At 38.2% G+C, this 14,954-nt stretch overlaps 1 protein-coding gene across 3 annotated transcripts in view; it reads right to left on the bottom strand.

Moving 5' to 3' along the window:
- Positions 1-14,241, bottom strand: part of rbm33a (RNA binding motif protein 33a) — a 31,371-nt gene extending 17,130 nt beyond the window's left edge. For 2 of the 3 annotated variants that reach the window (XM_067485750.1, XM_067485752.1), the window contains exons 1-9: positions 14,038-14,241; positions 10,557-10,635; positions 9,126-9,174; positions 8,627-8,700; positions 8,136-8,451; positions 6,141-6,296; positions 5,449-5,617; positions 5,120-5,337; positions 760-1,084 (exon numbers count right to left, since the gene is read on the bottom strand). In XM_067485750.1, the coding sequence (XP_067341851.1) occupies positions 760-1,084; positions 5,120-5,337; positions 5,449-5,617; positions 6,141-6,296; positions 8,136-8,451; positions 8,627-8,700; positions 9,126-9,174; positions 10,557-10,635; positions 14,038-14,056 (1,405 nt within the window). In that variant the 5' untranslated portion in view covers positions 14,057-14,241. The remainder of the gene's footprint in view (positions 1-759; positions 1,085-5,119; positions 5,338-5,448; positions 5,618-6,140; positions 6,297-8,135; positions 8,452-8,626; positions 8,701-9,125; positions 9,175-10,556; positions 10,636-14,037) is intronic. The other variant, XM_067485751.1, reaches the window with a different exon arrangement.
- Between the last annotated feature and the right edge of the window lie 713 nt (positions 14,242-14,954).

The raw sequence follows: 14,954 nt of genomic DNA, 5'->3' as shown, positions 1-14,954 counted from the left end.
CAGACATATATATAAACACATGCACATTTAATCATTACCACAGGCAATCCCTGACTTCCCAGAGCAGATCTTTTTCTCAGGAGCAAATCCCAAATCCCTACATGCACACTTGTATATGGTTGCACACAAATGCATGAACATGCTTGGCTAACAAAATTTCTATCTTGGCCTGGACAGACAGGCCAGATAAACCCATCACAGGGAATGAAATGGTGATGCTGCCAGAAAAAAATGGAGCATAAACCCATTACTGGCTGAGAGAGTCATTCACTTGTCATTCAACCAAACAACAAAGTGACATTCAAATCCAGACACCTTTCAGGACAGCATAATTTAGGAAAAAAAACAAAAAAAAAAAACTGATTTCTTTTTTCCAATAAATTATTGATAGAATTTTATTGACTTGCTAAAATTAACTGAGTGAATTGAAAATGGTAAAAAAATAAATAACTTTAATCGTATATTTTCTAAAATAAAATTAAAAAAAAAAGGAATTCATGCTCTTGACAATTAGGCAATAACTATTATATTAGAGACACTTCGTAAATCAACTAGCTACACATGCAGCCACAACATTACCACCACCCAAGTCTCCCTTTGCAACCGCTGTCAACAGCTCTGCCCCATCAAGACATGAACTCAAGGTATCCTCTGTTTTTTGGGCACTAAGACCTAAGTATCATAATTTTAGGTCATCTAAGCTGTAAGGGTCAGGCTTCCATAGATCAGATCCTCATAATGCCTACAGAGGATGCCTACCTTGTACAGAGGATGGCGTGAGCCCTCGGAAATGGGGGTTAATATGAATGTTTTTGGGCTGCGGAGGCTGCTGCTGGTGATGCTGTGGAAAGTTTGGAGGTGGGGAGCCCATCATCCGTGGTGGTGGCTCCATTTGGGGCCGCATTGGTGGGGAGCGGTGAGCCATGTGTGGGGGGATGAGGGGCTGAAGGGGCGGATGGGAGAGTGGACGCCCATGCTCCTGGAAAGGAGGAGGTCCTCTTGGTCGTGAAGGGTGGTGCTGCTGGGACTGCAGTTGCTGCTGATGAGGCTGATGAAGAGGTGGAGGCATTCGAGATGATGACTGCTAATTGGAAAGAGATTTGGAAATAAAATTGAAAATGAGAACAACTTGTCAAAACACATTTCCTTCTGGATAGTTTCTAATATCATGCAGCCATGCAAAGTCAACATGGCAATTCAATAGCACGAGTAAGGTAACAGTAAGATATAAGTACATTTGTTCTTTAAGATATATGAAATATATCAATAAAGGGGCATCAATAACTGATAATTGTTGGGACGATAGTTATAGTAAGAAGCGATATTTTAAATGGTTTCTTGATGACTGGCCAGTGTATCTGTTTATTCATCAAGCAAACAACCAAATTTGACAGTGACTAGTCAGGAAGTTAAACATGACTACATTACCCTGTAGAAAGTACAAACTCATCAACAGCAGTCATCAGACTGACTGTGATGTTGGCATGTTGTCCATCTGCCATCACATTATCTTTTTTGCTGCCTTTGACTGTACACTGATATCTTTTTATTCTTTAGATCAATATTGTCTTTGAAAAACATAAATAAGTTGAAATTCATATTCATTAACATCACTTACAAAATGGGAATTTTTTTGGTCCTATCAGCTTATCCCCTGAGTTCAGGGTCGCCACGGCGGTTCATTGTCCGCATGTTGATTTGGCACAGTTTTTACGCCGGATGCCCTTCCTGACGAAACCTTCCCCTGTTTCTACCGCGATTGGGATGGGCACTGCGCTGCCGGGGATGGGAACGGGCTGTTGGGCTTCAGTGTCTTGCCAAGGGACACTTCGACATATCACTGGGATCGGGGATCAAACCACTGACCCTGTAGTCCGTGGACAATAGCCTTACCGACCTGAGCTACAGCCATCCCAAATACTAAAATACTAGACCAGTACCAGAGGCAAAATCCAAAACCTTTCACAGTTACTGGGGATCTAGTTACTATTTACACTTAGGTGCAAATGTTTGCATCCAATTATTTTCAAATAGAGTTTTATTCCTTAACGTGATATTTAATCTACATTTAGTTAATACATATTCCCCCATCAGAAATTGTTGCTTTTTTTTTTAACTACTGTGATGCAAATGTTTGCCCTAATATAATGTACATGATTTTACTATAACCTTATTTATACATTACTGGTTGTTTTTGGTACTTCTAATTAAGGAACAGTTTACTAGCTAAACATGTTTAAGATTATGTTATGGTTAAGTTCGTATCCCCTTTACATTACATTTCAATGGAAGAGGCTGCAGCCTTAACCCTGCCGGTAGAAATGCCCTTTCATCATCAGAAATAACGGAAATGGTAAAACGAGTGTATATAAAAACAGGGCTCGACACTAATGCTTGGCAAGTGAAAAATAAATGTGATGGTCTGCTGTGTTTTCCAAACATTTATTTATGTGTGCCACCCCATTACAATTTTATTTAATTGTAGAGCTGCAACCAGCGTTTTCGATCGTAAAGTGTCCAAGATCTCTAATTTTAGTTTACCCAGAGATTACTTTTTTTTTTAATTCAATGCGGTCCTACCCGTTTGCTAACTTTTCTATAACTTCATGAAGCATTAATAATGTTGATCTGCACTTCAGACTGAATATTTAGCCTGTTTAAATGTGACAAAAAGTCTGTGTTGTTACTAAAGTGTAGAAATATTCATGAGGCAGCTTCAAATTTTTCTGATTGTTTAGTGCTGATCGATGCCATTGCGGTTGAAACAGAACGAAAAGGTGCATCAACAAACAAACCTTTTCATTGGATTATTTTATATTAAACTGCTGTGGTTAATGTTAATGAATAGCAAACAAGTTTTCTCATCATTGAAAAAAAAAAATTTGAAGGATTTTAATAGAAGGAGACAGCATGATAGAAAACTTAGGCTGTGGGAAACAGTGATTTGTTTACAGTACACCGGAGCCGTGCATCTATCTAAAAAAAAAAAAAAAAGGTCTTCAACACCCCTGCTCGTTCACATTAAATCTGGAGGCTTGAAGGATAGTCCGAATAATGTCGGCTGCGTCTCACTCCAGTGCATATCTGAAACGGGCTTGGGATACTACATTTTTTACCAGAAGGCTGAAAATCTTGCAAATGATAAAATTTGATTATGACATAAGATAGTTTACCATGAATAACCATCCAATACACAGGTGCTACCTGTAGGTATCTTTGCACCTGTTTATGCATCAAGTAAGGGACCATCTGGGATTTACTGATGTCTGTAACAACAAAAGATCTGCAACTGAATTAGAAACTGTTTTAAGCCAAATGTATTATCTTTTTCTGTCAGATTTTTCTCTTTAAATTCACAGTCAGCATAGGGTTTATTTAATTATATAATAAAAAGGTAGAATAACACTCCTACCTCTATGGATCTTATTATGCATTAAAATGCCCTTTAGTCTCATTAATGTCATGTCAATTTTTTCAATCAAGCTGAAAAACATAGTTGGTCAGGATGCTCATTATTTGAATCAATTAGCTTGTTAAATATTAGGCGTAACGTCAGTATACAGATGTGTCAGATACACGTTAACATTTTATTTTTCTGCTGTTCATCTCATTCTCTGTTTTTATCATGACCTGTGATCAATATTTATGCTTCACAACAACACTGTAGTATTTCTGCCTTTTTAATCAACAACAACGAAAAAACAAATACAATGTGGAATCCTTAAAAGTTATTTTTTTACCTAAATACAAAAGCTCACATCTGAAAACAGATTCAAAATCTAAAATCCCTCAGTCATAATTTTTATGACCCTGATATTAATGGACCCTTTCTACCAGCTGAGCTACAGTTGCTTTAGTTGAGCTACAGTTGCCTTTGAAAAATATAATTTAAAAATATAACTTTTGTTGTTACCTCTCAATTTTATATTTGTATATTAATAAAATATAATTATTGACAAAATGCATGTAATTTATTTTTCTTTAATAGGTATACATTTTCTGTTTTGAGTTTGGCTGAGTAAAGTAAAATAATCTAACTTTACATCCCCCTTTAAAAATGTAACATTTTTAATGAATGAACATTTGTATTACCTCAAAAGTACTTTAAAATCATGTTAATGATAAAAACTTGTTTTTTACTTTTTCCCCATTTCATCATATATGATGCAAACTTTTGCACCCAACTCTGTATAAGTTACCTGTTCGAGGTGATTTTTTTGCATAACCTTAAAACATTTTTTAATGAAATCATGAGCCATGTAAAGGGATATCTAATAATGAAAACTCATGACAAACTCATACAGTGTTTTGACTTTTTATACACTAACAACTACTGCTTTGGAGGTCTTACAGAGGGAAGTAGACAGGAGCAAACTAAATACATGTCAAACAATTGCCAAGGTATTTTTTTTTTAGTCCTTTCGGCTTATCCCGTGAGTTCAGGGTCGCCACAGTACATCATTGTCCGCATATTGATTTGGCAGTCTGAGTTTGATTTCTACCGGGTTTGGACTAGTACTCCACAAACGGGGATGTGAATGGGCTGTTAGGGGTTCAGTGACTTGCCCAGAGTCACTTTGACATATAGCCGGGACCTGGATCGAACCACTGAACCACCGTGGTCCGTGTATGACTGCCATTACCAACTGAGCTACCGAGGTATACTTGCTGTTAATTATGCATACACCTACGCAAAATGGCGCCCTTGCAAACCAGGCATTGTTCCGGTGTCTGTTAATCACTCCACCAGACATACAAATGATGCAATGACTAGTACTGCCAGTGGGGCAATATCAAACAATCTAGGCAGCAATTATATTTCCCAATAATAATAGTGGAAATTTTGAAAAAACTACCGACATCGAAATACCCACAATTTCTTTTGTATTTGCAATTTTCTCTGTTCTGATCTTTACGTTAACCTCTCTGAGATTTGTATTGGCCTTTGTTTAAAAGGAGGATATGCCGTTGATGTCAGGAATGATTAGGCCCGAGTCAGCAACTTTGTGCCCTTTTTAAAGCACTATTGCTCCTTTTAGCACCCTCCAAAAGTCACTCTGTGTACATAACTAATTGGAATATTAATGCTGTACATGTTGGTGATTGTACAATTAGTTACCTGCATGCCCATGTTTCCCATCAGAGGGAGCCTCTGGTCATTCATTCTTCCTCTGTGTGCGCCTCTAAAATCTCCCATTCCAAAGCCCCCTCTTCCTCTGTTTCCTCTTCCGCCTCCTCCTCCTCCTCCTCTCCCTCGACCTCCAAAACGATTCTGTCTTTTCTGTCGTTCTTGTTCCTCAAACTCCATCAGATCTTGCTTGGCCTTTTCAGACAGTTCTAATTATGGGTGTAACAGGAGAATACAGAAGTTGTACAATGTTTTTCTGACAAGACATGGGGTGAAATACAAGTTTTATGGTAAGCAGGAGAGAGATTCAAAATGTTTACCTAGTGTTTCAGGAATATTCCTCCTTTTACTGCCAGCATCAGCTAGCCGCACAACAGCACTATCTTTTCTCTCAGATTTAAACCGTATGCGGCCAGACTCTTCATCTTCTTCATCTTCCTCATCTGATTCATCTTTCGTTTCTTCTTCTGGCATAGCTTCATTTTCAAGCTGTAGACATTTTCACACATTAGAATCGAAAGTTGACCACATTTACCAAGGGTACAACTGTGTGCTCCATTAGGTTAGTGGTAGCATATTTCATTTGCTCATGTTTAATCGAGTTATGCGGTGTATCACAAAATCTTCTGTACTGTTGTCTAGAGCTGGCCCATTAATCCAGGAGCTGATCAAAATAATTTCAATATGCCATACTGTTGAAACTGAACAAATAATTTACGTATTTCCTAAATCAAAGTGGCCAAAATTTTTCTGGATCCAGCCCACAATTTTAATATTTAATAGTTTTCAAGTGTTTTATGATATTAAACCTAATATCTTTGGGTGATGGACTAAATTGGAAAGAACAAAACATTTGAAGATAACACTTTAGGTATTTGGAAATTGTGTCAAATTTTATATGATGAGTGATTAAGAAACAGCACACAAATCGATAGTTATCAGTGACTGAAATCCTTTTCTAAAAATAATGCAATCAATCAAAGTATAGCAACAAAAGCTGTTTGGGTCTTACGTCCTCTGTGTCAAAGACCTGAGAGCTCTCTGCAGCGTCTTCCTCCTCCTCTCCCTGCTGCTCTTCTCCTCCTACCTCCTCCTCAGGGGGCTCCTCCTGATGGACTCCGTGTTCATCCACAGGTATATCATTATAGGAAGTTTGATATTCATTGTCCTTTAAGAATCACATGGATAATATGTATTGATTAAGTGGCAACAACACAGTACTACGCAATGATCGACTGCATTCCAGCCACAACTGGAAAATTATTTGGAAGTGTGTTTCTATTTCATTAATTTTTACTAAATAATGCTGTTATGATAGAAGCCTAACATATATAACCATAAAGAAGATTAAAGGATTTTCATAAGAAAACTGAATAAAATGGTAATGTATGGTATTAACAAGTTGTTTATTGGTTAAAGGATGTATGTTTAATGATGACATAATTCATTATGGACAACTGGGACAATTGGAAATTAAAAGACAAAAACCATACAGAACACAAAAGGCAAACGTTGAAATGTTATGGAGGAGATTTTTGGGAGGATCCCCCCTTCTCCAGCCCAAATTACCATAACAGTGGGAGCAAGGCTTCATTACTATTCCTGACAACATTTGAAATTCAATGAGATGTAAATGTTTGACATGATACACAAAAATGCAGGCACGGATTAAAAACACTACTCCCCGCTTCAATGATGGTGAAAAAAATCATTGACTGACTCCTTGCAAATCACTGACCGCACTGTAATTTCATGACTCCATGCTGAAAACATGGCACAGATACAAATATTCTGGGCAATGACAAATAGCATTAACTACTTTATAACAAAATTTTAGTTCAACCACTGATAAAACCACATAAAATGATGTCATCTAAACAGCTTAATTATTCCAGAAACACAACAAGTGTGGCTACGACTGGTAGGATTTGCAACTAATTCAAACATCCTATCTGCATTCAACAAATGCTCACAGCTAAATAAAGTCTGACTGTAGCTCACACAATGGTGTTTGGTGTTGCACTCCATTAACCTGCCAAACAACAGCACATTTTAATGCAGAAAAAATGCTCTGTAAACCAGATGGATGGACAGGCTGCCCCAAGGGAACACAACAGCTTAATCCTTTAAACTGTTCCACATAGAACTCACTGAATACCGTGGAAAGCAAAATGTCAAGGCCAAGCAGTTTAGTGACCTTGTAAACAGTTATTTGTGTTAAAAGATAATACAAATACACATCCACACTTGCAGACATTTTCCAAAATCCAAAACAGGTATCTACTTGTGCTGTTTGCCTTTAGTAAGAAGGTCAATATCTTATCTTTGTTTGAAGAGAGGAGGTAGGCTAATATATCTCTGTCAGGTGCCAAACACCATCACACCTTGGTAAATGGACCGTAACGGACATTTGCACATGGATCTGGTCTTATCTTTGATCCTCTTAGTCTGTGCTAAGAGGGAAGGGAAACGAATAAAAGGGAAACCAGCATTAATCATTAGAAAACTGTATGGGGTGTCCTCAGGAAGGTCAATAATCTTTTCACCTGCATGAGACTTTATCAGATCCAGTGTAAAAGCCTGAGATAAAAGCCCCCCCACATTAACCTCCGCCGATTGGCAGCACATCTCCTCAACACAAAGCAGATCCTTACTCCTCCAAAGATACAGGGCCCAAGGTCACAATAGCAAAGGGATTTGGAGGCGACAGCAGAGCATTACCTCACGCCAAACAAGCTGTCAACACAAACTTTGTCAGCAAGATGGAAATATTTACTGGCAGGAAATGATAATGAATCTAATCCTCCCCTGCCCACAAACACCAATCTACATCTCTTTCTCCTCAATAGATTTTCAATCCTCACTGTCCCCTTAAAGAGACAAGAAAACTGTTATCTCTTGTATACAATAGAGTCAGACAGCAAAGGGAGTGGGCGGATGTGTATGTGTCTGTTTGTGTGTGCATCCACAGGATTTTATGTCTAAGTAAGCAAATGTGAGAACTCACTTCAAATTCACCATCTATAGGCTCATTGATCTGAATGTCTAGCACTTCATCCTGGCAGCCATCTTCACCCTCAACTAGCTCCCCAGTGTAATCCATTTGGTCATCAGGCATCCCTGTGTTGTCATCATGGCTGTATTCATCTGTGTACTCCTCTTCCACCTCTTGCTGATTCCCTTCCTCCTCTACATCCCCTTCTTCATAGCCCTCTGCACCCAGGTTCACAACATCATCTGTGTAGTCTGCTTCCTGTGAGTTGTCCTGCTGGTCATAGGAAGGGTCTAGGCTGTATGTGGCATTAAGGCTCACATTCTGACCACTGGGGGAAGCACCAAACAAAACAAAACAAACAAAAAAATTCAAAACAAAGACAAAACACAAAAAGAGAAAAGAAATTAAGTATATATGATGGGTAAAAGTTAAAGCTGGAGTTTGACAGCTTTACAATTACAGATAATACACTTCAAAACATGGCACTGATGACACGGGCTTACCTAATATTTATATCTTCATCATCACTTTGAAGGAGGTCATCATTCAGCTCTTCATCTGAGACCTCTGAGGGATTCTGAAACAAAAACACAGGAAAAGGTTAGTGAGTTCTTTCTTAATTGTGCTCTCATCTTCCTGAGTTGTATGTATGTGTGCGTATCTAAAGAGTGGGGGCAGAGGACCACCTCCAACCACAGTGGATGCGCTATTCCCATGTGGTGAAGACAATCTGGACAGGTCAACACTGTACTTTTTTGTCCACAGTACTTCCTCCTGGTTCACATCAACAGTTCCCCCTGTGGAGGAGCCACCTGCTACAACTCCACTGCTCATATATACGTCCTAAGCATCTTACCACAACAACTAATGGTTTAGATGTTATTTTGTATTTAATGCTTGTAAGCAGAGATCCCACACTGACAATACAACTAGTTTTTGGTGCCTAGCATGAAATCAAAGTAAACAAAAAAGTGAATAAAAAAATATTTTAATTTATCTTACCTTTTTAGCTGACAGCCAGTCCTCCTCCAACAAACCCTCTTCCAAATCACTTTTAAGGAGAAATGAAATGAAACATCAAGTTACTAGAGTCAGATAATAGTGCAAATGCTTAACACTTACTGTATGGTGCCTTATAAGATACTGTCTCTCTTTTGTATAATATCAGAAAACACACAATTATAGTAGACCGGTAGCCTATAATGTATCTTATCTTTAAAGGGCATTAGATAGCATGAAAACAATAAAACAAAACATTTCTGGATATTCTTTGGGAGTTGTAATAATAGTCACTGTGTAGAGTAATTATCATGTTATTCTTTTAATAATTTCATTACAATTTCATAATTAATTATGTTTTTGTATAAAAACATAAAAATAATCTATTGGTAGGGTCTTAGTAATAGCAAATATAACTTTAGGAGAACAACTATATAGAATTCTTTCACTGAACCATCATTTGGTTACAAAAATGAAGCAAAAAAAAATAATGTCCACAATCCAAGTACCCCCTTACTGCTTCCATAGGATTTAATAGTTTAGGTTTTAACCAGTGCAGCTGATCATCACGCCTTGATTAAGAGACCATTATCAGATTTGCAGACTTCTATAAAAGAGGAACTTTTGGTAGTTTGCTGGTCCATAGCATTCAGGTGTGTTAACACAATGCCAACACAGAAAGTCATAAGCAATGGTCTTAGAGAAGGAATTGTTGCTGCCTATCAGTCTGGAAATTGTTATAAAACCAGTTCCAAACAATTCTGAATTCAACATTGTACAGTGAGACAGATAAGTGGAGAACATTCCAAACAGATGCCAGGAGTGGACGTCCCAGGACATTCAACTCAAGGTCAGACTGTGCAATTCTCAGAGAAATACTAAAAAGCCCCAAGAGCTACATCCCAAAACCTACAGGCCTCACAGCATGTTTAGGTCTATGACAGCACAATTAGAAGAAGACTAAAAAAGTAAGGTTTGTTTGGAATGGTTGCCAGGACAAAGTCTCTTCTTTCTAAAATGAACTGAGGATCCCAAAACTGCAAATTAACCACCAAACTTCTGGAACATTGAAAGATGAGACCAAAGTGGAGTTGATGGGCCTTAATTCTCAGTGCCTTGTTGAACAAATGCCTAAACCCAGTGTCAAGCACAAGACCACATTGTGAGACTCATTTAAAAGCCCATTAAATTATTTCTAAAACACATTGTTATAAGGCTGAAAATAGAGCAGTTTATATTTGTTGTGAGCTTTTTGTGTGTTTAATACTATGGTACATAGGAAGAAACAACCACAAAAATGTCCACAATATCCTGGAGGGACTGAAAAGTAGTTACATTTCATTTTGGAAAGGGGAATTGTTTTTCGTGTATATTGTACAGACAGCCCATAAGTCTTCCTATGATATAGATATGTAAACAAAAAAGATAACTTACCTTTCAAGATCGTCATCTTCACCTCGCCGCCTGCGTGAACGTTCAGCACCGGGTTTGTCATATTCACCAAAGTCATAATCTGCAACAGAAAGGCATTTTAGATTAAAGATTTGCTAAAATCATCATAGGCTACAAAGCTCTGGAATTAAATAGCTGCAGCTGGGATTATAGACCTCGACCAAGACTCATTCACACCACTTCTTCCAACACAAACCAATAATCGTATTGCTTAAATTTATGAAATTATTGATTTTGATTTAAGATATTTCTTAAGAGGAGCCAGCATGGTGATGAAGCTGTCAGTGCTGCTGCCTCGCAGCTAAAAGGATGCAGGTTCTCCCCATGCTTGTGTAGGTTTCCTCCCAAAGTCCAAAGTCATGCATGTTAAATTAACTGGTGACTCTAAATTGGCTGTAGGTGTGAATTTGAGTGTGAATGGTTGTCTGCATCTCTGCGTCTCTTTGTTGGCCCCAAAAGACTGGCAACCTGTCCAAGGCGTACCACGCCTCTCCTCCTATGAGAGCTGGAATAGGCTCCAGCCCCCCCACGACATGTAGTTAATAAATGGTTACACATAATAAATGGATGGATATTCATTAAGACCAAAACAAAAGGATGAGAAAGCCATGTTTGTTTTGTTTTAACAAGGAACCATTACATGGGTTTTTTATTACTTCTTTTCTTGGAGCGTATTTGAAGATAGAGCAATAGGAACACCCCCATAGATGAAAACATAGCTTATACAATTGTGTAGCCAGTAACTTTTGCTGACTGACTGAGAGGAAATGTCAAGCAAATTCCCAAAGGGAGATTTCTGAGAATTTCAGCCATGGCAGTGTCAAAGTGAGCCAGCATTAACAATACAATGGGCCTTATTTATATCTAGGGCTGCCCAAAATACCACATTTTGGGGCTTTTTTGGTACTTATATGATATTTTAAGCTTCAGAACTGGAACAGAATTTCACGTGTCGATCAATCTGTGTTTGGACATTTGCAGAACTGGTGTGTGACAGATGATCACTGTTATGGTAATCAAACAACCAATTAGATATTGGCTCTTCACCTTTAAATTTGGATGGTATGGATATGGTATGGATATAGAGTGCTGTAGGGAAGATGTTTTTTGTAGACAACCAGTAAGTTCTTCCAGATCGTCTGGTTTCCCAAAAAGCCAATGGAATTTTTCCATTTTCCAAATGTACACATTTCGTTGGGCAGGATTGTTTGCATTGATGAGCAGTGCTTTTATGATTTTTTTTATGTTTGCAAAAACCTCTGACGTTTAATTTACCTGCTTGTTAGGAACTGTCATTTAAGACACATAAAAGTCAGAAGTAAATATACTATAGACTTTGGGACAAGGCCATCAGAACTGCAAAAATGCTAAACATTTTTTTGGTTTCAGGACTCCACAGGGGACACTAGGGCAATGATCAGCCATTTGCTAGTGTTGGTGAAAGCTTGTCACCCTAGTTTTTGGCATTTTCTGCATTGTCTGCCCATTTTGGATGGCTAATCCCATTTATAAATTCTTATCAGACATATTTTCAAAAGGAATTAGATTGAATCTCTACTATGGGAGAATTAATTATTGTGACTATGGAAATGTAATGACACAGACATATTATTACATATTCAGAGTGTGATCTTATCAATAACAATTAAATCATCATTAATTTTAGTCAACCACATCTGAATAATTTGTTTATTTTGGGGATTGTCCTACTAGTTGCATTGACAGTTGCTAGAGCCATCTGCCTCTCAAAGTTTGTTTTTTAATATTGTTCCACAAGAACAATGTGTAAATTAATGTTCACTTTAGTTGTGGACCGATTACAGGTCACGACATTAACACCAATGTGTCATGCAGTTGCTCAATCACCCAAGTGAAAAATAAATGTGACGGTCTGTAGTGTTCCCCAAAAATGTTTTTATGTGGGTTGCCCTGCTACAAACAGAGCTGCTTGCAGTGCGTTCAAAATTAAGGTGTCCACAATCTTTGATTTCAGATAAATCAGAGACTGGGACTTTTTTTCATTTGATTTACAAACTTTACCATAACTTCATGTAGCATTACTAACATTGATCAGTGCTACAAAAAAAAAGCATTTACCCTGTTTTAATGGTCATATTAACACAACCTACCTTAGCTTTCTGAAAACCGTTTAAGCAGCCTTTAACAACATTTAATGAGAATGGATGACCGAAGCACAAAAACACAACAAACAACAACACACCAAATCAAAAGTATTCAACCTGTTCTTCAGGTTCTCTAAAGAACCCAGTGCAGTGCAGATTCCAGCTTCAGTGCTTTTATAATTTGATAAGCTAATGTATTCACTGCTCTGATGTGTGAACTTCACAAGCTCTATTAACCTGTGGACTCCGAGTGCGATGTCGGGGATCATGCGATGGCTACTACAACCCGTTAATCAAAATCAACTCGGCGATCAAATCAACGGTCCCTTCAGGGCTCGCCGCAGCTGAATGTGTTCCGCACGTTAATATGGCATGTGCCCTTCCTCCCGGAAGCCTCCCAGGATGACCATTAGTGGCTGGGGGCCACACCTGGTGGGGTGGAAATCGAACCGGTGGCCTTCTGTATTCCACCAGGCCCCCGACAAATGTGGAATAATCCCACCGAGTAAACTGCGTCATGTGTATACACGTGCTGTCATGAATTCCGGCCCAACCCTGACGACAAGGCCAGAAAAAATTAAAATAAAAACACTAACGTAACCACTGTTCAATGACTCTCATCATCTGCCTTGTAAGTTATGGATCACGGTTAGGGAGCTCACATCGCCAATGTTGTGTCAAACGTTACATTTGTCCTCAAAACACCTGTCGTTATGCAATATACCGCTAGTCATCATTTCATTGTAGCAGCTATAACATTCCAATTATAGCATATAAGGCAATGCACTTGGAAAACTAACGTGATATTATTTATAAAAACGCAGTGTTAGCTAGTGCAACGTTAGCTGTAACGTTACCCAGCTGACTAGCTAGCTGGCTCACTTGCTAGCTAACGATATAATGCAGCTGTTAGCAACCAGAAAACTGAAAATATGGGGTTAAAAATAAGATAACATTAGCATTTATCTGTGGACTCTTGCATTTATATGCTAACCTAATATTTGTGGACAATTCGCCCATTTTACTCTGATAAATGAAACATTAACGTTAGCGTAACATTATGCTAATCTGTCATTTGTATTGTTGGTTACTTAGCTAAAAAGCTAACGTTAACGTTACTAACTCCATTCGCTCGAGTTAATTATTGTACACAACCAAGAATGTCAACCACTGATCGCTTAAGGTTACTCTAAATGAAGTAGCCATAGCCGAGATTTAGTAACATTCATTATGAGGCCTTCTCTTAGCCCAGACGCTGCTAAACGAAGCTAGTCAGTCGTGTGCGTCTAACTTCGCTACACAGCTAACTTAGCATTTTCGACAAAGCTGCCATTACTCACCTTGAGCGTTGCCTGACATGGTAGACGGTGCGTCGTGTTTAAAGTCTTACTATAAAATTGGTGATATCATTTAAAATGTAACGCTTCACCGTTATAAACGGTACAGACAGTGGAAATAGCAAGGTTGCAGATTCTATACGGCAATTATTTCCGTCCACGACCAGAGTATAAACATGGCAGAGCAGTGGCTGCAGTGATGATGCATTGTGGGTGGGACAACATCGCTTCCCTCCCGATAGGTTTGCTCCTCGGAAGCGACCTAGTAAACAAACTGGGTGACCACTGTGAATGTGGCAAGTATTTCCCCTCCACAACTGCATGGAATTCATTCCAAGTGTTTGTTGTGGTAAATACATTTACAGTACAGTCGAATAGGTTGATTGTATATTCATTTAATGTTGCTCCCATAAACACCATTAGTTTAATAGTTTAATAAATAATAACACATCCACTGTAGAGGCTAGAAGGCACTTTTCTTATCCGAGGAGACCTACAGTACATGTAGGTTATATGACATATTTGATATATAGGTTTTTATTTTCTTAACACCTCTGAGCTGATTTGTTACACAAGGATTTTTCCAATAATGCAAAGAATAGTGTTGGGTTGCGTTCAAGTTTGGCATGGCACTTGTATGTGTACAAGTACATGCATGCAAGATAATAAAAACTAAGATCTAAAAAAAAACAAATTGTTGTCACCTTTAATATGTCATTTGCATATTCAATTTTCCGTGTTTGCCATGTTACGGATTCACAAACATTTGTGTAGTTAGCCTTCTGGTAACATTAGCTTATAGCTATGATGGAAAATTGGTATTTTATTAGGCATGACAGAAACTGCACTGTTACAGTGTTGTTGTTTCAAGAAGGTGTAAAATTAGAATTTAATGCATATGGCCATATAAACATTAGGGC

The sequence above is a fragment of the Channa argus genome, chromosome 19 (genome assembly GCF_033026475.1).
Source record: "Channa argus isolate prfri chromosome 19, Channa argus male v1.0, whole genome shotgun sequence".
Classification (NCBI taxonomy): Eukaryota; Metazoa; Chordata; class Actinopteri; order Anabantiformes; family Channidae; genus Channa; species Channa argus.
Note: the sequence above shows the minus strand (reverse complement) of the source record. Positions and strands in the feature narration are given on the sequence as shown.